The sequence below is a fragment of the Melopsittacus undulatus genome, chromosome 4 (genome assembly GCF_012275295.1).
Source record: "Melopsittacus undulatus isolate bMelUnd1 chromosome 4, bMelUnd1.mat.Z, whole genome shotgun sequence".
In the NCBI taxonomy this organism is placed as follows: domain Eukaryota; kingdom Metazoa; phylum Chordata; class Aves; order Psittaciformes; family Psittaculidae; genus Melopsittacus; species Melopsittacus undulatus.
In genome coordinates, this window is record NC_047530.1 from 97492173 (window position 1) to 97516674 (window position 24502).

Sequence of the window (24502 nt, forward strand, 5' to 3'; positions counted from 1 at the left end):
GAGAGGAGACATGGATAGAGCCTGCTTTCAGAGCCGCGACTTGTCTTCTTGTCACATTTCTGCACTGATGTCCCCAAAACTGCTGATGTGATCAAATAGCACATTCCAGACTACAGTTAATTCTGCTTTAAATGGCTCAGTGTCAAGTACTTTGTCTTGGCTAAAGCAGACAAGCCATATGAACCATGTTACTCATTGGCAGAGTTTCTAGGATTTTGGGGTCATATGTGAGCATTCATTACCAAAGGAACTCCAGGTGCCCAGAAGAACTTGGAGAGTTCTGGAGCATTAGTGCAGGGGTAGATGTCAGAAGTCATTGACATTGCTTCAGGTCAGACTTGGCTTTAAATTTTCCCAGTTGATTCTTCACATATTTTTTGCTGACAAGCATACATTATAGCTGATCTGGAAAACTTGGAGAAAGAAGAGAGAAGGGGGATTTAAGAACCTTTGTATGTTAATTTTATAGCAGAGATTACCAAAGTTCTATGGATACATGAATCTCATGTTGTTCCTTTGGAGCTAGCAGTGAGCATCAATAACAATGCTGTAGAGCCCAGGAATAAGTGATTCACTTGTCATGGAGCATCCCCAGAAGGCAAAGATGTTGAGGTTGCACTTCCTTAAGTGATGAATATGAAAATAGTGCTATGTATTAAGGGGTTTTTTTCAGTGATCAGAAAGAACATAATCATTTCCAATAAATTTTACAAGATACTGGAAGACTGACAAAAGGTTAAATCATGGCATAAATGAGGCAGTGGGATCTGAATTGCTTTTTAACCCGTCAGGCTGTGCAGTTCATGAAAAAGCAAGTGCCAGGCTGCAGAAGGGGGCAGTATCTTGAAAAGCAGTGACTCAAGGAGCAATGATTGGCAGCTTTACTCTAGATCCCTCATGATATGTTCAGCTAAAAAGGTTTATTTGACCCTTGAAATATCAGGAGCGGGAAAGTGATCTTATGATCATATATATTTTGCAATTTTGTCTAGTGTCTGCTTCAAAAAATACACTGAAAGATTGGAGGAAGAACAGAGAAGCCGCAGTTATGAGAGGCCAGTAAAAATGCTTTCAAGACCTCAGTATCTTAATCTCTTTGAAACAAAACCTGAGGTATGCTCTTTAGAGTGTTAGAGCGTCTTTGAGAAGACAGAATGCCAAAACAGAAAAGTAACCTAAGGCTAGACACTGAAACCAAATTGAAACTGCAAATTAGGTACCCATTTTTAATAGGTAATTAACCATTGTAATAAATGACAGGAGGGATCTGTTTTTTCCCCCCTTTGTATCTGACCAGAATACCTTTGTAAAAGACAGTCTAGCTACTGGCATGGGGCTACGTAGTGCAAGGATAATGGCAAAACATGCAACAGCCTGTGATACACAGAGGTTTGGATAACCTGATCTTCTGACTTGTATTTTGTGAATCTCTTAGACCGGATCAACTAACCGGTTTGCAGTTAAAACTTAACAAATTCACTCTGGATTCCTGTGCTTTCGGTTTGTGTTTTTGCATTGAGAGAATTCTTCTCCTGTACATCAGCATTAGACCTACTGAAATTTATCTGTGCAGCAATTAAACAGAAGGGCTGGCCTGTGACTTTGAGTTGTTGCTCTTAACACCACAGAACAGGTGAGATTCAAGCAGATGTCAGTGGGCTGCAAGATTCCCATTTTTCTGCAGTTTGCAGTTACCATGATAGGATTGCTCTGTCAGTATGGGCCAGGCTGGAGGAGCTGTGCTGCAAGGAACCGTAGAGAAATCACTTGCTAGCTTAACCTCCTCGTAGAAATGTCATGTTTGTGAGTTGTATTTTCAGCCATACATGTTTCAGTTTTCATAGGGGGACAGGGATTTTGCTTGTTGTGTTTCAGAGTGGCAAGAATTTTATACTAAGCTGTAACAGCAAGAGAAAGCTACTGTGCTTCAGAGGGTCTGTTTAAGTCTGTTTCTTAAAAAATAAGTTTTTACTAAATGAGTGTTGCTCAGCCTTCTGTTTTTGTATGTGGAATTAATGGACATGAGCATAAAATCATGCTGGGGATTGGCCTCAAACCCAAGAAGTTAAATACATTGTTTATTTCAGCAAAGTCTCTCTTTTTGTTTATTTTTTTTCGAAAGTGCATACATTATTGTTATTGTAGCATTTGTGTTCTTAAACACTGTCATCTTGAGGATGCTTGAGTCTTTAGGCCAGGATACCAAGACACCCTTTGAGAGAACAGGTCCTGCTTATCAACTTCAGGGTCTACAGCCTAAGATACTCCTAAGAGGCCCCCAGTTCCATGCCTACAAGCAGTCTGCATTGAACACGACTGGTACTGCCTATAGCAATGCAAGGTAAGACAGGAACTGAATCTGAATCTTACCAATGCCCACCACCAGGGGAGAATAAATTTGCCAAACTCTGCCCCAGTCCAGCATGCTGTGGTGAATCCTAACTCCTGCTAGAGCTGGAAGAGAACATGACCTTTAGCAGCGAAGTGACTGACTGCAGTTTCCCTGAAATGACTAAAACCACTTAAAAATGATGGTATAATTGATATGTTAAAAACCATTTAAGGAAACAGGAAGGGCTGTCAATACTTGATGCAGCTCTATTACTGGGTCATGAAGAGCTGATCTGAAGGAGTATCTAAAGCCCAGTACAGCCTGTTTTGGAGCTTTCATTAGCTTGAAACTGCAGAGAATCTGTAGGGCTACAGGTCTGTCTTTGCTCTTTTCATGCCACCTCTTAATTCTGCCTGTTGAATAATGGCAGAGATGGTTTGGGGCAGTAAGTCATTCAGGTTTGTTGATACTCAGAGATTTGACATTGCTATTCAGGAGGCTAAGCACCCTGTTTACTCCTGCTCTCCTTCATGACTTGTGTTAAGACAAGAGGTTGTTTGTCACTGGCTCTCCCTGTTCATCACCATGCAGAATGAAGCCTTAGAAGTTCCCTGAATATTAATTTTTCAGGCTTTCTTAGGATTATGGGAAGTAAAGGTCAGGGAAAGTATATTTGCTGTCATTAATACAGAATGATTGAACACTGAGCAATCAACAGGCATGCCAGCCTTATCCTATCCCAAATTTAGACCTGCTGTCAACCCCTCTGGCCTTCTGCCAGAGCCCTATGGCCGCATTTAACTTGCAGTGATGTTTTGTACACAGCAGTTGTACATCTCCAAATGCAGAGATGCAGCATCTGGAGGTTTAGAGATCCATAGCTCTCGAGCTGAGCTTCCTGTGCCATGGCAAGAGGATTCCTGCTGAATGGGGGAGGTGAAACATTAGTCCTGAGCACCTAATGTGTCTGGTGTGTGTAGCACCTCTGGGAGAACATATTTAAGAAGTAGGGGGAAAACTGTGCAATGGAAGCTGGAGAGAGGAGTGGGAACATGTGAGAGAAGCAGCTCTGCAGCCCCTGGTGCAGCCCATGGTGAGGCAGCTGTGCCCCTGCAGCCCATGGAGGTCCATGGTGGAGCAGATTCCACCTGCAGCGCAGGGAGAACCCCACGCCAGGGCAGGGGGATGCCCGAAGGAGGCTGTGACCCTGTGGGAAGCCCACTCTGGAGCAGCTCCTGGCAGGACCTGTGGCCCCATGGAGAGAGGAGCCTGCGCTGGAGCAGGTTTGCTGCAGGACTTGTGACCCCATGGAAGGGACCCATGCTGGAGCAGTCTGTTCCTGAAGGATGCACCCGTGGGAGGTACCCATGTGGGAGCAGTTTGTGAAGAACTGCAGGCTGTGGGAAGGACTCACATTGGAGAAGTTCAATGGAGGACTGTCCGCTGTGGGAGGGACCCCATGCTGGAGCAGGGGAAGTGTGAGGAGTCCTCCCATGAGGAGGAAGAAGCAGCAGAAAAGTATGATGAACTATCCAACCCCCCATTCCCTGCTGAGATAGAGAACTTGGGAGTAAACTTAAGCCCAGGAAGAAGGGGAGAGGAGGGAGATGAGATTGGTTTTATTTCTCATTATCCTTCTCTGTTTTGACTGGTAATAAACTGTTTCCCCAAGTTGAGTCCCTGATGGTAATTGCTCGGGGATCTCTCCCTGTCCTTATCTCCACCCATGAGCCTTTCATTTTATTTTCTTTTCCCTGTCCAGCTGAGGAGGGGGGTGAATGAGTGGCTTTGGTGGGCACTTGATGTTCAGCCAGGGTCAGCCCACCACAGCTGTTGAAGCAGCAGTTAATCCCTTTGATACTGACTTAGTTCTATAATCATCTGACCTGTTATTTAAATTAGTAATCAAAGTTCTCTAATGACTTACACAGTTTAATTCCTTTAGGAATCTTGTAACATTCAAAGAAATTTTGCCATGCAAGCTTACACAGCACCGGCAAGCTGGTGGCAAAGAATGCTTTTTAAATAGAGTTAGGAAAATAATGACTTAAGTGCGGTGTGGGTGAAGGGAGCATGGGGTTTGGTAGGTGAACAGTAAGCAGCCTGATTGCTTTATGTTGCACTAACAGGTTCTTTTGCTGCAAGTTTGGAGATTTTGGAGCAAGATTTTTACAGTGTTTTACTTGGCAATAAATGCTGTATCAGTTGGGCTGGAGCAGGGTTTGATGTTTGTTAAATTGTCAGAAATTTCTGAGTGTGTGCTTATCAATAGTAAGTAATTATGCATATGCTCATGATGAATGCTAGCCAAGGTAAAAGAAGCCATGCAGATTTTTCTCCTCTGTGGGGGAATGTGCAACATTGCTCACAGGATTATTGGCAGTTTAAAACTTTGTAATAGTGACCTGTGTATGTCCTGAATGCCTTTTTTGGTAAGATATGCCTGTTCCTCCCTATTTCCCAAAATGATTAAATTGAGCAGCTTTCTCTTCATGGTATATGGCAGCACTGTTATCTCAAAGGTTTCTAGTGCTGAGAAGATATTGTTAATGCTCATTCACAAGCAGCACCAGGAAAAAATCCTGGCCCCTTGCACACAGACTGAAGTGTGGTGAGGTGAAGCAGGAGCAGGAATCAGCCTCCTACAGCAACCAGGGAAGAAGTGTTGCCTTCAGTCTTTCAATAGAAGAGCTAAAAGGAACTGGGGAAAAATTAAATATTTGAATACAAGTAATCAGCACTGTATTTTTGCCAATGAAAGTGTAATAGTAAAATGACAATTCAAGATTTCAGCAGCCTATTAATGCTTTGGTTGTTTTGCTAGAGCCATTATGAATCAAATGGAGCTTATAGAAATTAATGCAACCAAGTGTGACTTTCTTTTTGGTATTAGTTATTTTGCAAATAGCTACAAAATACTTGGCTCTTTACATCAAGATTACTTGTTTTTTCCTGTATTTTCATTTCATTATGAGTAACATTTCTTAGTGTGGCCTCGGCTATGGTTGCTGAACTTGGGAAGTTGTGTGGTATTCCTCATCTGCGGAGTGTCTGCAAACCTTGTAGCAACAACTGAATATGTGGATGATTTGTGTTGAAAAGGAAAGGAGGTGATAAAACACAGTCTGGGTTGGAGGTTGGGCCAAGGTCTGTAAGGTTTAATTGGAGATGCTGATTTAAGAGTTGTGCGGCTTAGGATTTGCAAAGAAGTCAGCTTGAACTGTCAAGAGTTACTGCCCTGTTAAAACTGATGTACCTCCCCAGTGTGTAGGTGTGTATTTGCTATTGTAAGGAAAAGGGAGAGGCAAATCTTTGGCTCTCTTTTTCACAGAGAAAAGCCTCGTTACAGCTTGCAGATCCTCTGCCACCTGTTTTATATCACATGTATCCGATTAAAAAACGTGTGGCTTTTTTTTTTCTTTCACATTATGTTTTTTCACAAGATCCTTGAAAAACACTCCAGAACTTTTAAAGCATAAAACCCATCAGTAACAGAACACTGTAGGAGTTGGGCTTTTTCTTTAACTTGATTGATAGGAAAACATCAGCAATTAACTTTGAAATGTTCGGTGCTCACTGCCTCTTAGGCTAGAGAACCATACTTCACTTTTGAAATAGAAAATACATTTCACTGGCCTTGCTTTCAGTGACACCCATGCAAAGAACAGAGAAGAAAAAATAAACGTGGGTATAAATTACAAAACCAAAGCTTTGAGGGAGAGGTGAGCACAGATATACATGTCAGGTGTGATGCAGATATACATGTCAGGTGTGATGGTGGGTGAGAGGGCAGTTGGGCATTTGAAAAGAAAATAATCTTCTCCTTCTCTGTGTGACTTGGGAAAGTCTGTTCCCCAGAATCTGTTCTTCAGTGGCCAATTCAGCTGAATGGGTTTTGTCAACATCTGCCTGAAATATGGTGCAGAATAAGGTTGTGCAAAATAAAAGTAAAAACCAAAACCACCTCAACACCACTGAAGTGATTCTGAAAACCCTTGGTGTAGGCAGGTGCTTAAAAAAGTTGCCACTTGTCAGTGTGGCTGTGATGAGTTGACCCCAGTTCTCCTTTTGTCCTCAGTGCTGTCTGATAACTATGAGTGTATGCTCACAGGCTGGCTTAGGGTTTGGCATTTTACTGTGCAGTCACAATGGATTTAAAACCCGCCTGTTGTCAGTAACTCGGTTCAGCTCTTGCTTCTTAGGTACTGAGAGTAGAGATCTGAACAGAGAGCAGATATTTGTGAAATCTGGGGATACTGGGATGGAGGGAGCTTGCTTTTCAGGGAGGCAGGTCTGGTCAAGGAGGGGAAACAGGAAAGAAGATGGGTGTGCATGAAATGGAGTATGATGAGGCGAAGCTCTCCCCTGGACTGTAAACCAGGCACCCTGTCTCAGCAAAACAGTATCTTAACTACCAATCCTCCTGCCTTTCAGACATGAGATAAATACTATAACATTCATTCAGCTGTAGTGCTGTTTGGCTCTACAGCTTTCCTTGGCATTGAAAACCAGCTTCACCTTGTCCCAAATGATGTGTGATGACATCTTTGTTGAGGATGTGGTATTCACTTGGTGTGTGTGTGGATGTCATCAGAGTCCATGCTTTAGTCTTGGTTCCGGCTTAAGAAAGCAAGATGTTGCTTTAGGTGCTTCCATCAGGTATTTCTCAGCAAGTGTGATTCTCATTTGCACCTGTCTTATGCAAAAATATTGAGAAGTTTGTAGCATCTTGTCTTTTCAAAAGATTGGACTGTAAATAATGTGTTTTGTTTGACGTGGTAGCTGGTGGTGTCTGCAAGGTTAAGATTGTAAACTCTTCTAGGTTTACATGGCTTTGCAGGGACAGCCATAGCTGACATTTGATGTAATTAATGAAATACTATTGTGGGACTCAACTTCATTTCCTTTGTGAAGTAGGTTTGACTGTAGTTGACTCTTGCTTAGGCAATGTTCCTTCCCCCTCTCTCTTACTGTCATTTAATATCCATCTACTTCACAACTAGAGTATATTGTTGTAACTTGTTCAATCCAGACAAATACCCACACTTCAGTGCTTTCCTTTCTCCCTGGGATTTTTGTCACAGGCACAGATTTTGCTGTGAGTTGGTAAAATAAGATGGTTGTGACCTAAAGAGAGAGGTTTTTGTCATGCTGCCACAATCTGTAAACAGGATGTTCAGGGCACCATGCAATACCTGCACAAAACGGGGTAACAAGAATAGTTTCTGCACACTATAGATAATGCGGGTTTGATAGCAAGCATTCTAAGTTAATTAGACTAGCAGCTGTACTCACTGCCTTTCTCAGAGAGCTTTAAAAGGTCCCAGTGGGATACTGGTTTATAAACTTCTTAAATTTCACTCTTTGCTTGGTATGTTTGGAAGCTGGTGTGTGTGGTCCCTATGGCATTCTGCACTAAATGCAGCATCCAGTAAGTTAGACTTCCTGTTTTCCTAAAATATTCTATGATAAATACTAATTAAGATACTAATGAGCATAAAAATAATGTAAAATATTTCAGGTTTTGGTCCTGTTTGAGGTTTTGCAATGTCTTGTGTCTCAGGAGATTTGGATGGCAGACTGTTATGTGAGTTGTGAAGCAGGGGTAGATGATCCACTTATAATGCTTGCAGCGAATAAATACTTGCCAGAAGCTCCTTACTCCATGTCCTAACTAGAGAGGGTGGGTCTCAAACCTAACTAGGGTGGATCTGCAAACCTCTCTGGTAAACCACTGCCAAAGGCTTCTTTCTTTTTTCCCTTTTATTTTTTTTTCTCCTCTTTGTTTTGTTTTTCTCACCTTCTGGATTTGCTGTTTCTTCATCCCTTGCTGTTTGTTTTGTGGAGCAGGTTGCCTTGTGTGTGTGGGGAATTAAAAGCAGTTGTAGCTGAAGTGCTGTATTTGGTGTTGAGGCAGTGTTTTATGACACATTTCATTGCGCTAAAACACCTGGCTACTAGAGAGTAGGTACTAGAGAGTATCCTGCTGTTTGCATCAAAGGGTGCTGAGGTACTGAAAGAACCACAGCCTGTTTGGTCTGTGGACTACATTTTCTGTTTGGCACATCTGAAGAACTTGTCTGGACAAATGAATATATATGAGGTAAGACAACTGGGAAGCATGTGCTGCAGGAGAGGTCGTTTAGACTCTGGAAAATACAGTTCCATATTAAAATTCTTAGTTATGGGTCTGTGCAGTTATTGAAGTATGAGCACAGCCCTAGGGCAATAGACATCTTCTAAAAGCACTGTGAAGCCTTTTGAGGCCTTCTCATGTTAGAAGTTGCTTGAAATTTCAAAACTGACAACACAGCTGTGGAAGCGCATTGCCCCTGAAATCCCATACACTGCTGTATCATGGTCAGCTCTCAGATCCTGAATGAGGTAGATTGAGTTGCAGGTTTTAGTGCCCAGCAGGCCAAGCCCAGAGAGCAGACTTTATATCTGGGATGTTTCTGTAGTCTATCAAACAGCACCTACAAACAGTTCTGCTTGTAGTTAGAGGGGAGCAAGTGTTAGTTAACTGCTGCTCTCTGGAACTGAGGAGTAATGGGGGATTAGCTTTTTAATGCTTTGACTTTGGAGAAAGTAAACTCTCACCATACTCTCATTGATAGTAGCCAGGTGTTCCAGAGCGATGAAATGTGCCATAAAACCCGTCATTTGATCTCTCATAAATTACATGATCGAGACAAGAAATGAAGTCCTTATGAAATCACAGCTTTGTTATAGAACAGTCAATGGCAGATTGGCAGAAGAGCAGGAACTCAGATCAGATTGATGCCCTGTGCTTCAATAGATGTTTTCACTTCCAGTTCCTAGGCAGTATTTTCTACTTTGTCATTCATACCAGTTAAACTAGCAGTCCCATTGGTTATATATACTTACAAATTTCGAAGCCTGCTTACTGCAAAAAGGGAATAGCAATCCTTCTAGACTTGTTGCCAGTGATGGATGGTGATAGGCGAGTGGATAAATTCCCTGAGTTGTAGTGTTCATTGAAGTTGTACAGCTATCCTGAAAGAGTGAACTGCTCACCCATGAGGACTTCTTAGTTAACAAGCCAAATAAAAGTCATTTAGATTTGAGGGTGGAGGTATTTGTTTTGCTTGGCTTAAATGTATGGCCGTGAACTATAAAAAGAGAAAATCAGCATATCCTAAAGCCGTGATGATATCAGGTTAGTATCCAACAAACAGGGCAATGGAGAAGTGCACTGCAGAGCCGCATGGTGGGTCAGAAAGCACATCCTCTGCTTCTGCCCTTGCAGAATGGGGCTTGATAAAACAATGCCAAGGATTGTGAGAAACTCTGTTGGCACGTGTGCACTCTTTTGTCCTCTCCTTATTAAATAAGTAGACCGTGTATCTCTCTCTGCCATGAAGCCTGTCATCACAATCAATAGGCTTAAGTATGGCAGCATTGAACAGGTGTAGCGAGCTTATTTCTTCTGTGCAGCTGCAGCAGTGCTGACTCTGGGATTTTCGGTGAGCTGTAAAACAAGTGCTTTTCACTGAAATATCCCTTTATTTTGGATTCTCCCTTGCAGTTTGTTATTGTGTCTGGAAGACACATCCCCCAGTGAGATGTGGACTTTCAGCTTAATGTCAGTACTCATTAAGGTGTAGGAGCAGAAGAAATTTAACAGACTGGAGTTAAACCACAGTAGAAGGCAGAATTTAGTGCCCCATTCCAGGGGGTTTACTTGCTTTTGATGCACACAGTTTAGGTATGCAGGTATGTGTACTTCATAGCAGTGCCTCATGGACATGTGATAAAATATCCTAAACCCTCTCATCTCCTGTCAGGTGGGGCTGTATATATGGAGTAACTCAATCTAATTGTTGCAGGCACTGAACAGATGGAGTTTTATTATCTTGAGGGCTGGGAGTGCGTAAGAGAGCAATGCCAGCAGGATCCTTGCCCCAAACTGCAGCTTGCTGAGACACAGCTTGCTGCGGGAAGGCTGGCTTACGGCTGTGAGTTTTACACAGGCCATCACTATTGTGATGGCATGAATGAAGGGATAAAGGGTAGGTAATTTGTGTCCATTTTGGTCTCTGTATTATGTGTGATTTACTTGCTGCCTTCTGCTTGAGCACTTTCCAACATACCACATAGTAAAACACTTGAGCTCTTCTCACCTTGTTGGTTTAAAACACTTTGTGGAGGTGATTGTTCTTATTCCCATTTTATAAAGGCAGAAGCTAAGGCATGTGAGAGGGAGAGGGAACTGCTGTAGCAGATGAGAGAAACTGATCACTTACTGATTCCTGTTCCTGAACAATAACCACCATATCTCAGGTCTCCTTTTTGTAGTAAAGCAGCTTTGTAAAGTGAAGTGTGACAAAAGACAGCTATGTCTTTTACTGCTTCTGCCTGTTCTGGTACTAGAAGCTTAGTGTGTGCATGGAGTATTTGTCCACCTCAGACACTGTCAGTTTTTATTGCAGAGGGAAAGTGAACTGGCTGCCTTTTGCCACTTGGCATTACTTGATAAAGGCAGAGATGTGCTCACTGCTGCCCAGTGCCCTGTGCTGGCATGAGCATTCAGTTCAGAAGATGAATTGAATCCAGTATTGGGTATAAGGTCAGCCTTAATATCCTATTTCCTTAATTTTCTGTCAAGGTGTAAATACCAGCCAAGTGTTGCTGCTTCTCTGTTCCACTGTAACAGGGCTTAGGAAGAAGTGAGCTTGCGGTGCTGCTTTTATTGTACAAGAAATGTTTGGGCATCCATGAGAATATTTTATGCCAGGCATTGCATACTGCACCTGTAAAGAGGTGCAAAGACCAAGTTCATGCAATATATGATTGCTCAGCATTCCCATCTCTATAATAAGCTTCACAGCCTTCTGGTTCTTCCTTTAGCCTACTTTCAGCACCTCCAGAGTGCTTCATTTCACTTCTCAGGAGAAGAGGACAGTGTTGTCTCCTGGGACTCTGGAAATGTTGCTGCTGTCAAGCAAGGGTGGATATTAGACAGCGCATCTGCAGTATCTTGATGGGGAGAGTTTGGAGGTCAGAGAAAACGTGCTGAAGAAGTGCTGCCTACCTGAGCATAATGATTTTGGTTTCCCTGCACACAGGACCCAGACAGGCTGTGCGGTTAAGGTGGGCAGGGTGGTGTTTCTTGCCACAGTGGGTACATGTGGGCAGGGAGATGCTCATAATTAAGGGACTAGTAGCTCAGTGTTGCTGGTGCGTTTCTCACATTTGATGTTACTACTAGTGGCTAATTAAACTGAGGAATTGGTTGTCTTTTATTACTGTGCATGCCATACCAGTTTTCATAGGAGTCCTTTCCTGTCAGCAGGCTCTGCCTCTTCAGTTCTTTGGCTTCTCCGAAGGACATCACTGGTTGTTTCTGTTTCTCAAGGAGTAACTCTACACAGCTTTAAAAGACTATAGAAAAAGCTTTTGAAACATTACCTACTGGCTGGAGAGCCACTGCAGAAGCAAGCCTGGTTATAGTGAAGTTGGCGAGGGGGGAGAAATGCAACTCACCTTTAGGTGTGCATTCTCTCACCACAACTGAAGGTGAGAGCTGCAGTGGGATGTCCCAAGTTTTTGAGGAGAAAAAGAAGCCTAATGGGGCCCACATAGAGATTCCCCACTTCTTGCCTTCTAGCCCACGTGTTTCTGAGGGAGAAAAGGCTAACAACAGTCAGTTCAGTACTGCCCAATTGTTGCAGCCTCAAGAATAGCCAGAGTAGAAGCTTTCCACTGGTCAGAGATTTCCAGTTTGCAGAGGACAGACTGCCCTGGGATCAGGTGCTGTGGCTGTGATCGTCTCTGTCCTGCACCTGTCACCTGTTTTTCTCGATCCTATCTGCCCTTTTGTCTCCTTTTTCCCATCTCTGTACTTCTTCCTGCAGTATTCTTTTTGTATTTTTCCTATCCTTGGTTTATCTTTAACTGAAGTATTTCATGACACTCAGTAACAGCACTGTTAGATTTTCTGTTGCCACTGCACTTTTCTGAGCTTTCCTCATTCTCTTGCTTTCTGGCCAAAGCCTTTCTTCAACTCTGTGTTTGTACAATACCTGTTTCAGTGGAACCCACTTTCACTGTGATTAATACAGCTAGTACAAATAAATGATATATTGGCACTTTGGTTTCTAAATCAGGATGGAACACTTCATATTTTTCCTGCAATCATTCTCTTCTTCACAAAGAAATAAATGAATGCAGTAAATATGCAATAAATACAGAAATGAAAGTGTTCTAAGGTGATTCATCCTAAGGAAAATAGAGAGCTTCATTCATATGTGTCTCTGTGTGGCTTCTGGCATCATGGTGTGCAAGTAGTCTGAAGAAGTGATGGGAGATGTGTTTTTCTGAGAGCACTGCTATGGCTGGTGTGTAAATTACTCTTGATGGATGAAGAATGTGGGAATTGCTTGTGTCTGCCTTAGAGCACAAAGCATTAGCCTCAAGACAAGCCACTGGGAGCCAGTTCTTTAATTCCTGAACCATTGTTTCACCTTCTACCTGTTCAGCATCCTCCCTTTGTCCGGTGACAGTCTCCTCTTGTCAATCGACTGCTGAGCTGTAGATCTGTCAGAGGAGGCAGTGTTGCTGAAGTGAAATCTCTCCAAGCATCTCTCAGTCCCCAAAATGCTCAACCAGCTCTGGAGAGGGACTTTGAGGTGTGGAGATACGTAGGTGTACACGCTATCTGAGGCCAGTTGGGGAGCTGTGGTGTTTTATCTTTCAGCTGCCACTTTACCATCTCCTTGCTTTACAAAGGCATGGAAGGTGCTAGTGCTTCATGAATAACAAACACAAGGTTGGGTTTGTTTTGGTTTTTTATGATTGATATGAAGATCTCAGTAGAGCACGGCACATCACAAGGCTTTTCTGAGCACTGTAACTGCTGCCTTCCCCCTCCACACAGGTACTGGCTGATATCCCAATAATCAAGGCAATCACAGGATTAAAATAAAACATTGCCAAAGCACGGCTGTTGCATGCTGGAATGTGGACAAATGATGGCAAAGCCTCTATTATATTGTCCATAAGGGAGAGACTGTGCTTAAAAGCTCCCGTCCCCTGTTGTCTCCAGGATCAAATGCCTGTGGAGTGGCAGCTTTGCAAAGTTAAATTCCAGCTGTTACTCAGAAGCCCAGGAGACCAGTTTCTTAAAAGCATGCCCCAGGGACAAGATGGATTTTGACAGATGGAAGAATAGCAGAGGCATATCAGAGGAGTCAATGCAGAAAGGTGCTGCTATTGCACAGCAGCTTAGGTGGGATAGGGTTAGAATTTCTCATAGCAGATATATGGGGAAGGGTTGTACCTCCTGCAGAGTGTGTCCTTGGTAGTGTGTGCTGGGCAGTAAGAATCTGGTTACACAGAGCCAGGATTGAATCCAAACTCTTTGTGCCCTTCTACCCCAGGCTGCCTACAGGTTCAGAGCAGCTCTGCTAAAAGTCAGGGTGGGAATGAATTCTTCATAGCGAAAAAGCAATCTTGAAACAAATTAAACAGCTGAACTTCTTGCTCTAGTCACTGAGGAGTTGTCCATTTGCCTTTAGGGAAATGAGGAAGGAGACTTGAATTCTTTCTCTTCCTTAATGTCTGTTGATTCTTACTGCAGTGGCAGCTGGTTGCTGGTTTTGCTTTCCCTGGGTGAATCCCAGCTGTGATTGCAGGTGCCGCTCCACTAGCTCAGATCCGAACAGGGGCTTGTGAGCAGGCAGCCCGTGTTGAAGTGCTTCACAGCAGTGGATACAAATAAATGCTAAATCTGTTCCCTGGTAAATGTTGGAACCATGTGAGTGCACTGAACCCCTCTGAGCTGCCAACCCTTCTGTCAAGCCAGAAGTTAAGTTGTTGTAAGTCTGTGTTCCCTTTTCTTTCAATAGCTTGCAGTGCGTCCTGTAGGAGCATAAATATAACTCCAGCCAGGCATGAAACATGCAACTTGAAAGCCACAGTGTTCAAGAGCCTGGGTAATGGAGAGTGAGATTGTGACTCATAGGGGCTGCTTCTCTGGTTGGATTGAAATGGGAAGAGCCTGGGCATGTCTCTGCCTTCTGGCTTGCCCTCCTCTAGAGGCAGGAGTGGTATGGGAAGTTTGGCACGGATCCTGCTGAATTTGCTTTACTGATGTAACTGTCAAGGCTGGCGAGACTGCAGAAGCCCCACTGTGCTAAGTTACATAGTGATGCTGCAGGAGCAGTTGCTGGAATGATTGCCCTGTGCGTGGACTGCATCTGGTGTGTTGATGAGGTGTGTGGCTGGGAATGTTGCAGTGAATCTGCAGATTCTATTTAGGTTTGGTGGGTTTTTTGGGTTTAGGGTTTTTTTTTTGTTGTTGTTTCTTTATCTGTGTATTTAAAGAAATAAGGATGCTTCCAGGAAGGTTTTCTCTCCTCTGATTGGCACTACTGAATTTCACTTATTCCTGGACTCATGCACCAGCTCTTAGCTGTGATGAGGTCTGGAAAAAGCAGCTGAAAGCCCTTCTGCAGGGGGAAGTATGGGGAGGAGGGAACCCATTAAAGTGCAACAGAGAGAGCTGGAGGGAGTTTTCATGCTGATGAATATGAGAGTGAAAGCCCTGAATGCTGCTGTGCTGCAATTTGGCTAAGCAAGTGTTCTCTAGGCACAGTCAGTGCACATCTGTGCTGAGCACTGACATGGGCTGTTCCCATGATGAGCATTTACCTCAGTGGTAGGTCTCATGAGTAATACCCAACTAGACCAGTTGCAAACTCTAGCCCAGGCAGACATTACTGTCTTGCCGTTTGTCTTCCCATCTGCACCTGGCGAGCAGAGAGGCTGAGGAAATATTCCAGCTGCAGTTTGATTTACTTTTTCCAATTATTACTTTCAGTTTTAGATTTCTCACACCTGCATCTATATCCACCTAGAAGGGGAGTGTTGATGGAAGCAGTAAGAGACATGAGGAAGAGGAGTGATCAGTGTTTCTGCTGCTGTGTTTGGGACACTGACATAACTTATCTCAAGTGCTCTAAATTGGGGCTGAGGGCTAAATTTTTTATGGGAAGTCAAAAGTAATGGCTGCAGTGATGGATGACTACAAGTAAGAGCCAGCTACATTTTAAACATAGTGGAGATCCAAAGCAATAAACCACCAGCTACAGTGCATCAGAAACAAAATTCCACACAGTAAAATGTCAGGTGATAGTGATTTTGGAAGGGATGAAGAGATGCAGTTTCTGAGCAAGATGGGGCAGCAGTGGCCAGGTTTGCTGTACTTTGCTGGAACACTGAGCAGTTTGCAGTCTGTTCCCAGCAAGGCAGTGATTCCCTCTGCCAGAGCAGCGAGCACAGCTCCATTATCTGCTGGGATGAAAGCACCCATGCATAGGGCAGTGCCCAGGCTTGCAATTTCCTGTCAGCCTGTGACTGAATCTGTATTGGCCTCTCAGCAGGGAGCATGCCTTCAGCAGAGCAAGTGATATGGTGTGAAGAGAGAGGAATGACTTCTTGCAGGACTGTGGCTCCATGTGCACTGACTCAAGCTGGTGTGGAATTTCTGCTGCATCCTTGAACTGTTCCCAAGACCTCTGAAATTTTCCCTCCTTCATTTCAGAGCCATCATCAACCACTTCAACCCGAAGATAGAGTCTTATGCTGCCGTGAATCACATATCTCAGCTCTCTGAGGATCAGGTAAGCCGGGCACACAGCGACCTTTTTTCATGTTGACCTCTGGAATATAGGTGACTAGAACTACCTTGTGTCCACTGGGACTGATGGTGTGGCAGCAGTATAAGGAGTGAAGGTGGGATTCTTGTGTTCCTTGTTTAGAGGTAGGTGAGAGGAAGGGAAGCAAAGCTTGCTTTAGCCAATTTTACCATCACATGCAGCCATCTTGGTCCAGCAAATGCAGAAGGTTGATTATGAATGATGAAAAAATGTGGCATTGTCAGGAAGTGTGGTTGGGAACTGTGAAGATGCTGGTGCTTGGAATGGGGCAGGAAGAGTTTGGCAGGGAATTTAGTTATTGTAGAACTGTTGGGTGTGACTTGGTTTTCTGTGATATCAGGGAATTAGAAGTCAGGCAACAGTTGGTAGAAATTTTCTAGGATAATTAAATTCAGTTGTTTTAGATTTTGAAAAGAGAAGGGTTTTAATAAAGAGAGTGATGGGGTTAGGTTTCCCTTTCTTAATTTGGCCTGGTTTGCTCTCTTTGCGTCCTGCTTGTATTGCATAAATGTGTAAATGTGGCTTTTTGGAAATAGGCTGCTGTGCATGGTCTCAGGAAGGGAAGAGATGGCCTATTTCCCAAAATAAAATATCAGGATTATATGTTAATCACTCTTGGAGAGGTAAATGACTCTGCAGGGGCCTGCAATGGTCAAAACCCAGAGGTGCCATGTGAGCTATGGGGATCATCCCAGACACAGCTCCTTCTGTGGGAAAAATGGGATCCCACACTTGTGCCTATTAAAAGGTCCTGTACTGTATCGTGCTCTGGAATTCTTTTTTCTTTCTGTTCCTGATATTTTAACTCATTACTTAATGATACCCTTCCATGCTTCCCACTAACCTTTTCGTTTATTATCCTACTTGATTTGTAATATGTAATAACCCAAAGTCTCAGGTTGAAAGCTGCAGTGGGGTAAAAATGTGGACCCTACTGTTTTTCATTCTCTTCTTGATGTAACTGAATAGAAGAACATTGGTATTAATTTACTCATTTTTTTTCTGTATTGTTCTGCCTCTGCAAGTCACTCGGTAGCTATGCCTTGTGATCGTTCATTTTATCAGTCCTCATTCATAGATGATACACTGATTGCCTCAACCCAGGCCCCTAAAAAAGGAAAAAGCTTTTGATAGCCCAATTTAAACCTTAGGGGCTTGGATAGAGGGGAATTTTGCATAGTCTTTGGGTTAGTCTGAGAAAGGAAACAGGCTTTTCATTGTCAGCTCTGCATAGTATTCATCCCCCACCAGTTCAAGGGGGTCAGGTTAAATCCTTTCTTCCCTGTGTGTTATTATTTAAATAAAATCTCTAGCAGCAGGCAGATAATGAAATCAGTGCTGATGCACGGAGCATTTCAAGGAAGATGATTAGGAAGCTTGAAAGACAGTTAGATTTCTCTTTTTTCTTTTCCCTCTTCATGCTTTCTCTCAACATAGGGAGAACATCAAACAAAACAAAGCAATAATAAGCCCTGGTGAACTGCAGAGAAATAGGGAGATGTCACTGTGGTGAGGGACTCTCAGTGAGGGTGTTTAGTTGGTGCTCTGCAATTTACTGCACAAGGAGGAGACTTCTTGCCTCCACTTTCAGTTACGTCATTGAGCTGAGGTCTGAGTGCTGGACTGTGGTTTCCCCTCTGTTAGTAGTCGTCCCATAGGGTAAGTACATGAGAGGTAATGGTAGATGGTGAGATCAAGACCAGTGTATGGCTTTTGTGGGGTAATGGAATTTGTTGGTTTTATTCTGTGTTAGCTGTTCAGCATGGAGTAGGGAGTCAAGTTTGCCTTTTGGCTGCTGCAGTCTCTTTTTTCCTTCCAGCTGTACCACTTGTTTTTGTATATATGTTCACTTAATTCCCCTTCTCTCCATAAATATTTTCTATACAAAATCCACCCTACTTTACAGCCCTGGTTGTTTTTTTAAGTATACCACATTGAAATACTTAATGCTGACATTTAAATTGTGTATCCACACACAAATACTACATTTGGGACCATTCTCTTCTTTGCGTTATTTCAACCATTTCAGTACACTGGTATTTCTTTACTGGAAACATTTGTTTTTATAATTCTGAGGATCAAACTTTCCTTTTGATGAAGCTTTCCTTCCAGATTGTCATATGGCTGCTCATACTCCTCTGTTATCAGAGGGTCTCCTATTAAACAGACAGGCATGGATATGACATAGCTCTATCTGAAGGGGAATTTCCATGTGTTCTGAGTTGCTTCTAATTCACTTGAACCTACTCAGCTTGGCACACTCTTGAGCCTGTGTCAAACTTCCTATGCTACCTCCTGAGTGCCCTGGCATTCTGTTCATATGTTAGAGGATTTATTATTATTATTACTTTCTTTTTGTATTTTTAATATCCTTAAAAGTAGCTAAGTAATCAGCTGAAAGAGATTGTGCTGTTTTCTTTTCCTAATCCTATTGAAGGCTTTATTACCTTGTTAATAACTAATGTCCGTTTATTATCATTCTCTGTCTGACATTTCAGTGCTTTCTTCTTTATTTATAAGCATTAGCAATAACATTATTACATGCTGAGGGGATTTGTAGGCCCTTGAAAATGATGGACATGGGATTGTTTTAAGGATAGACTGTTATTACCCAGTGGTACATCTTCAGCACCAAAGATCTCCAGGAACTGTAGTTAGAATATACGGATTTGTGCTCTAGGCAGGTATATTTGCCAGACTTCATGGAATTGCCTTGCTTACTGTTGTGAGGTTTATCCAGTGTTCAGATCAGGAATACTGCTAAGAGACCTTTTTCCTTCCATACTTTCTTGAGCAAAGAGTGGGAGATTCCCAGGGACAAGCAAATGCTAGGGATTTGATGATGAGCCACGTCAGTCTGTCAACACCATGGGATCCTTGCCAGTGACATTCTGCAAAGAGTCTACTTGCCAAGGCAAACTCATCCTTCCTAGCTGCTAGCTCGTTTGACCTTGCTGTAGATCCTCACCATGAAACAGGAAATGTCTTAGCCAGCTATTGGCATCTTCCCTCACTTGCTAATTTGTTAAACCTGACTTCAGTCTTGATTTGTGTTTTTCTGGTATTCTCCCTCCCAACATGTTTGGCACATGCCCACCTATCCTTTAAGGAGTTGAAAGATGCTGCATAGTCAAAAAGATAGGGTTGGCTGTTAGCTGCCAATGTGGTTTTAGCTCTTCTCATGCAAGTGATTATTCCCATGTCTTCAAATAAGTTTTGGTCTGTTCGAAGTCAAAGGGCAAAATAGCCTTCTGTGAAATGAATTCATAGGCTTATCTACACTCTCCAGATGACTGGACTGCCTTGTACTTAATACATTGGGGGCAGTAGACTTTTTCTGTTCCATATCTGATCTGAGAAGTTCCCCACATCTTTTCTAGCAGAAACAGTTGCAGAGAACAGTCAAGGCAATGAGAAAACAGCAACACAAGAGCTGCTCCAGAAGGGCAAACACAGACAAACAAAAAGACTGAAAACATAAAACATGAGTGATCTGGATGGGGTCTCACATCTGCCTTTTCTGAATGTGAAAGAGCAGCTATTTGTAAGAAGGCAGCTCTCTGCCTAGTGGTGATACAGCACAGTTATTCTAGAGAGGCTAAAGTGAGAGGAGCCCACTACTTTTAGTGAAATCTCTGAGCAGTAATGTCTTGTGGAGCCTTGCATGCCAAGCAAGTCCTGTGCCAGTTAGCAAAATAGCTCACTAAGGTCTCATTTGATTCATTTTCTCTTTGGCACTTGTTCTCTCTCTGATTTCATCTCTAAGGGCCTTAAAATTGAGATGGCAGACACATAGGACTGATGATGCTAGTCAGGAATATCTATGTGCTTTTTCTGATAGAAACCCCTCTTTCTTCCCAGCAGCAGTGGGGACACTGGTACCTCTGGTTTGGAGGTGGCATCAAATTCAATGTGGTAACCCACTGTGAACTGTGGGTATTAGTCTGGTAACTGCAGATGAAAACTGGTGGGGGCCAGAACAGAATGTGATGGAAAAACAAGACAATTGTATCACTTTTGAAATTAAATGACAGATGAGTGTAATACTTGGGTCGTTCCATGTTGCAATACCCTTATAACTTGGGTAAAATTACAGGATTGTTTAGGTTGGAAAAGACCTGTAAGATCAAGTCCAACCATTAACCCAGCGCTGCTGGTAGCTGCAGTCCGGTTTGGTCAGGCAATCTCATAAAGTCATCTCTTCCCTTGAGGTCATAGCTCAGATGTTGAATGCTCCTTTCTGCCCACATGGCTTTTTGTTACCTGGTGAGGCTTCGAAGGTCTAACCCGAAGTGCAGCTCAAAGAGGCTCTATCAGTGACTTGCACAGAAAGTCACAAAAGGGTGCTGTTGGTTTTGGATGTCCTGAAGTATTCTAATTCTGAGCCACTGATGTCATGGTTTATTCAATTTGGTCTGATTTCCATAACTAGCAGCAAAATCACTGGCAGATACCAAATGCTTTGCTGTTTTTCAGCATTGCAGGCAGTGGTGTTAAGAGATAAAAGCCTTTTGGCTTTTGTGTTGAGTATTTTTTAAAATGCTAAGTACCATCAGTGCTACTTGCTAGTACAATAAATTCCCCCAGTCTCTTACAATAATATAACCTGTTGTGAGGGCTCCGGAAATGCTTTTAAATGGTTTTGGCATAATGCTGCTTCACTTCTGAAATGTAGCAAGGTGGAAAGTATCAAGCTTCTTAGTGCCCTGTTGCCACAGTAGTGGGAATGTTAAACTCCAGCTAAGGGGTCACCAAGGCAAAGCCCTAATTTAAAGTCATCATATCTTTGCAAATGAGGCAGGGATGTTGGGTTTCATGGTCTCATTACAGGCACCTACTCATGATTAATGGTCTGAAACAGATTGTATCATTTAACTACACAGAGCTGAGCTGCCCCAAGTGAAATTGGAATTCCAGGTTTAAAAGGATTTATATAAAAAGACTTCTGGACTTACCAAATTGCTGGTTTGCCTATCTGATGGGGGCATTCTCTGGTTTAGATATTTTACTGCTGTTGTTTACCAGAGAAATATCCCTGCAATTTCTAATGCCTCAGACTGGTTTATGCAGTGTGTTGGATTGAATGGGTCTGAAGAGCCTTCAAGGACTGATCAGCTTTGCTGGAAGGAGCTTTGAAGCTGGAGTTGAGCTTTGGAGCAGTGATTTTGTGCTGTGCAGTGCCTTTCATTAACATGCAGAATTACAATAAACTGTGCATCACTGGAGGAGGGGGTATAACATGTGGAGGCCATTAGAGGGACAGAAGAAAGGCTTTGTTTTTGAAAACACCTGTTGCTGGAGAGATGTAACCCTGTTCCTAATTCAGTCCTATACACCCCAATGAGAAATGGGAGAAACCCTTCAATTTGCTTCTTTCAGGCTTGACATGAAGATGCCTGCCCAGTACCACTCATGGCAGTTTCTTGCTGTGTGCATCTTGGAGGCATTATAACTCTGCATCACCTTAACTGCTTCTGGAGCAGAGGAGTCTTTCCACCCTTTGTGCATTGCAAATGCTAAGGCATGTCTTGCTTCCTACCACTTCTGTGAGCAGTCATAGAATCATAGACTAGTTAGGGTTGGAAAGGACATTAAGATCATCCAGTTCCAACCCCCCTGCCATGGGCAGGAACACCTCGCACTAACCTATGTCACACAAGGCTCTATCCATCCTGGCCTTCAACACTGCCAGGGATGGAGCATTCACAACCTCCCTGGGCAACCCATTCCAGTACCTCACCACCCTTACAGTAAAGAATTTCTTCCTTATATCCAATCTAAACTTCCCCTCTTTAAGTTTTAACCCGTTACCCCTTGTCCTATCACTACAGTCCCTAATGAATAGTCCCTCCCCAGCATCCTTACAGGCCCCCTTCAGATACTGGAAGGCTGCTATGAGGTCTCCATGCAGCCTTCTCTTCTCCAGGCTGAACAGCCCCAACTTTGTCAGCCTGTCTTTATATGGGAGGTGCTCCAGTCCCCTGATCATCCTCGTGGCCTCCTCTGGACTTGTTCTAACAGTTCCATGTCCTTTTTGTGTTGAGGACACCAGAACTGCACACAATACTCCAAGTGAGGTCTCCCGAGAGCAGAGTAGAGGGGCAGGATCACCTCCTTCGACCTGGGCAAGTCCTCTTGGGCAGATTAAGAACTGCCTTTAAGTACAAACTGGTAACAAAGTAAGTCCATTAACCTTCAAAGTAAGGCTTGCTTTCAGCTCTCATGGCTGTTTTCACATCCTTGCCTGGCTATTGCTAGTACCACAGGGACTGATAAGGGCCTGAACACTGCTGTAATGCAGGTGACCACTGAATTCTGGGGATTTGATTTGGAAGAGCTGCCTTCCAGAGCTGTTACTTGCTGCTGGCTGCAGCTGGGTAGAGTCTCCTCCAGCTAGATGAGTTTCTGTGCTGGGGCTGCAGAGGCAGCAGTTGGGGATGTGACTTATGAGCCCAGCCTGATTCACAACTGGGAGTGTGCTGAGTAAGAGCCATAGGTTTACCTTTGTAATAACCTACCAGTTATTAGTGGTGATGGTCTAGTTCAAGTGCTTATCCTTGTTAGTTCCAGGACACTGGACACTTGTCCAGTGTATTTCACAACATACACAAAAAGTGTTTCCCAAAACACTTCTCATATTCCTGGCAGATTTGTTTTATGTGTGATACTTGACTAAACCTGGAAAAGGGGCTATGTGTAGCTAGAGGAAGGGGCTGCAGGCTGGGGTCTGAAGTGTTTCCTAGCTGGCTGTGCTGCCTTGAGCAAACCTTGAGCCCTGTGTCCTCCCAGTTAGAGGGCAGCTAGTGTGGAGCCCTTGGGGAGCCAGGCAGCATTTGAAATGCTGTGTGATCTGCTGGGGAAAGCTGCTGTGGAAGTGCAAAGCAGTGTTATAGATTCCTATCACTGCTAAGTGCCTTCATGGGGCAGGGAAGACTCGTCAGAAGATTGTAACAGCGGGATCAAACCAGTCTGCATTTACAAAGATTAAATTGCAACTTTGTACATCTACAATTAAAGGAGGCACTGCCAACGGCTGGCTGGTGTGAACGCACAATTCAATCTGCATTTTGTAGAACTTCAGATTGAGAAGGGGTTTTTAATCCCTTGTGAAACTGGAACAATAAACACTAGCTGTTGCCAGGTACATAATGCATGTAGATACTGTGCAGGCTTCTTTCATCGTCCTCTGTAAAGCTGGATTTATAGCACTGTACTTTGTTGCTCCAGTCCTGAGCTCCACCCTAAGCTTCCTTACCCTCAGTAAGCTCTCTGCCTGGGAGTCCTAAAAGCAGGCAGGCTATATGCTGCTGTGATGCGTCTGTGAGTAGGAATTCCTAGATTCAAATTCTCCTCTTGCATAAGGGGATGGGCTTTGCAGTGAGTGACAGCCACACTCCTCCTGGGGCTTCTTTAGGATACAACTCCTGCCTTCAGAGCCTGCTACTGTTCCTTCTGTCTGGTAGTATCCTCCTGTAGCAGATGATGTTTTTCTGCCTTCCTCCTCTAGATCCTCTAGCTGGAGCTGCAGTTGTTTTCCAGAAGTGACAAATTGGGTCATTGCTCTGATTTTAAAGTGGGAAGCCAATTGAGCTTCGCAGTCTCTAAGCCTCCCAGAGCAAGAGAGTATGTGCTGCTGAGCCAAAAGGTGCCACACCTGGACAGAACTCCACTCAGCTGGAAGATTTGTTTTTCTGGCTCTCTAGCCCTTGGCATTTGATGTTAAGACAATAAATTCAAATTCCTTGTCTGCAGTAGAGAGCTCAAAGGCAAACCTTTTAATAGAGGAGGCAGCATCTCTGATGTATGCCACTCTTCCTATCTTCATGGGAGCTCTCAGGCAGGCAGTGGGATTGCTCCAGGAGCTAAGGTGTGTCATTCAAAGACAGCAAGAGGGGAGGATGGATGTCCAGAGAGCTGGAACTGGGGAAGATGGTTCTGCATCAGCCAGATGCCTGGGGCTATAAATCAATTCCACTGCCTTAGTCAGAGGGCGCTTGGATTCCCTCATGGCTCAGTTAAGGCACAAATAAGCTCCTGGGGAGCTAAGTATTGCTTGCAGCACATGCTGTTTCAGCAGCATCATCTGCTTCATAGCTGGCATGACTGTAGGCCTGTGGAACTATATTAATTCAAAGCCCTGTGTTTGCTTTCACCTGAGCACTTGTTTGTAGGAGTGCCTCTTTTGCTTTTTCTAAGCCACAGATTTATGTTCTCCGTCGATAACCACTAATTGCTACCAGGGAAAGTATCTTCCAGCCTCTCAGACAAGAAGCTGATTAATTGTTCTGGACTATTGTCTGAAAGTACGTGGGATTTCTGAAATAAGCTGATATGACCCAGCAACCGTTGCTTCTGTCAACGTTAACTGGTGTGTCATAGTTGCATCAGTGTTAGTTTAAACTAGGAAGATTCTCTCTTCCATGAAAGCCCAAGTTAGTTAGGATGACATCTGACAATAAGAGAGAAGTATGGAAAATCTGCTGATGTA

The 24502-nt window shown here is 43.5% G+C and overlaps 1 protein-coding gene across 1 annotated transcript in view; it reads left to right on the plus strand.

The window, feature by feature from the left end:
- ARMH3 (armadillo like helical domain containing 3) overlaps positions 1 to 24502 on the plus strand; it is a 129059-nt gene that overhangs the window by 79690 nt on the left and 24867 nt on the right. The window contains exon 24 of the mRNA XM_034061758.1: positions 15900 to 15978. Coding sequence (XP_033917649.1) covers positions 15900 to 15978 — 79 coding nt within the window. The remainder of the gene's footprint in view (positions 1 to 15899; positions 15979 to 24502) is intronic.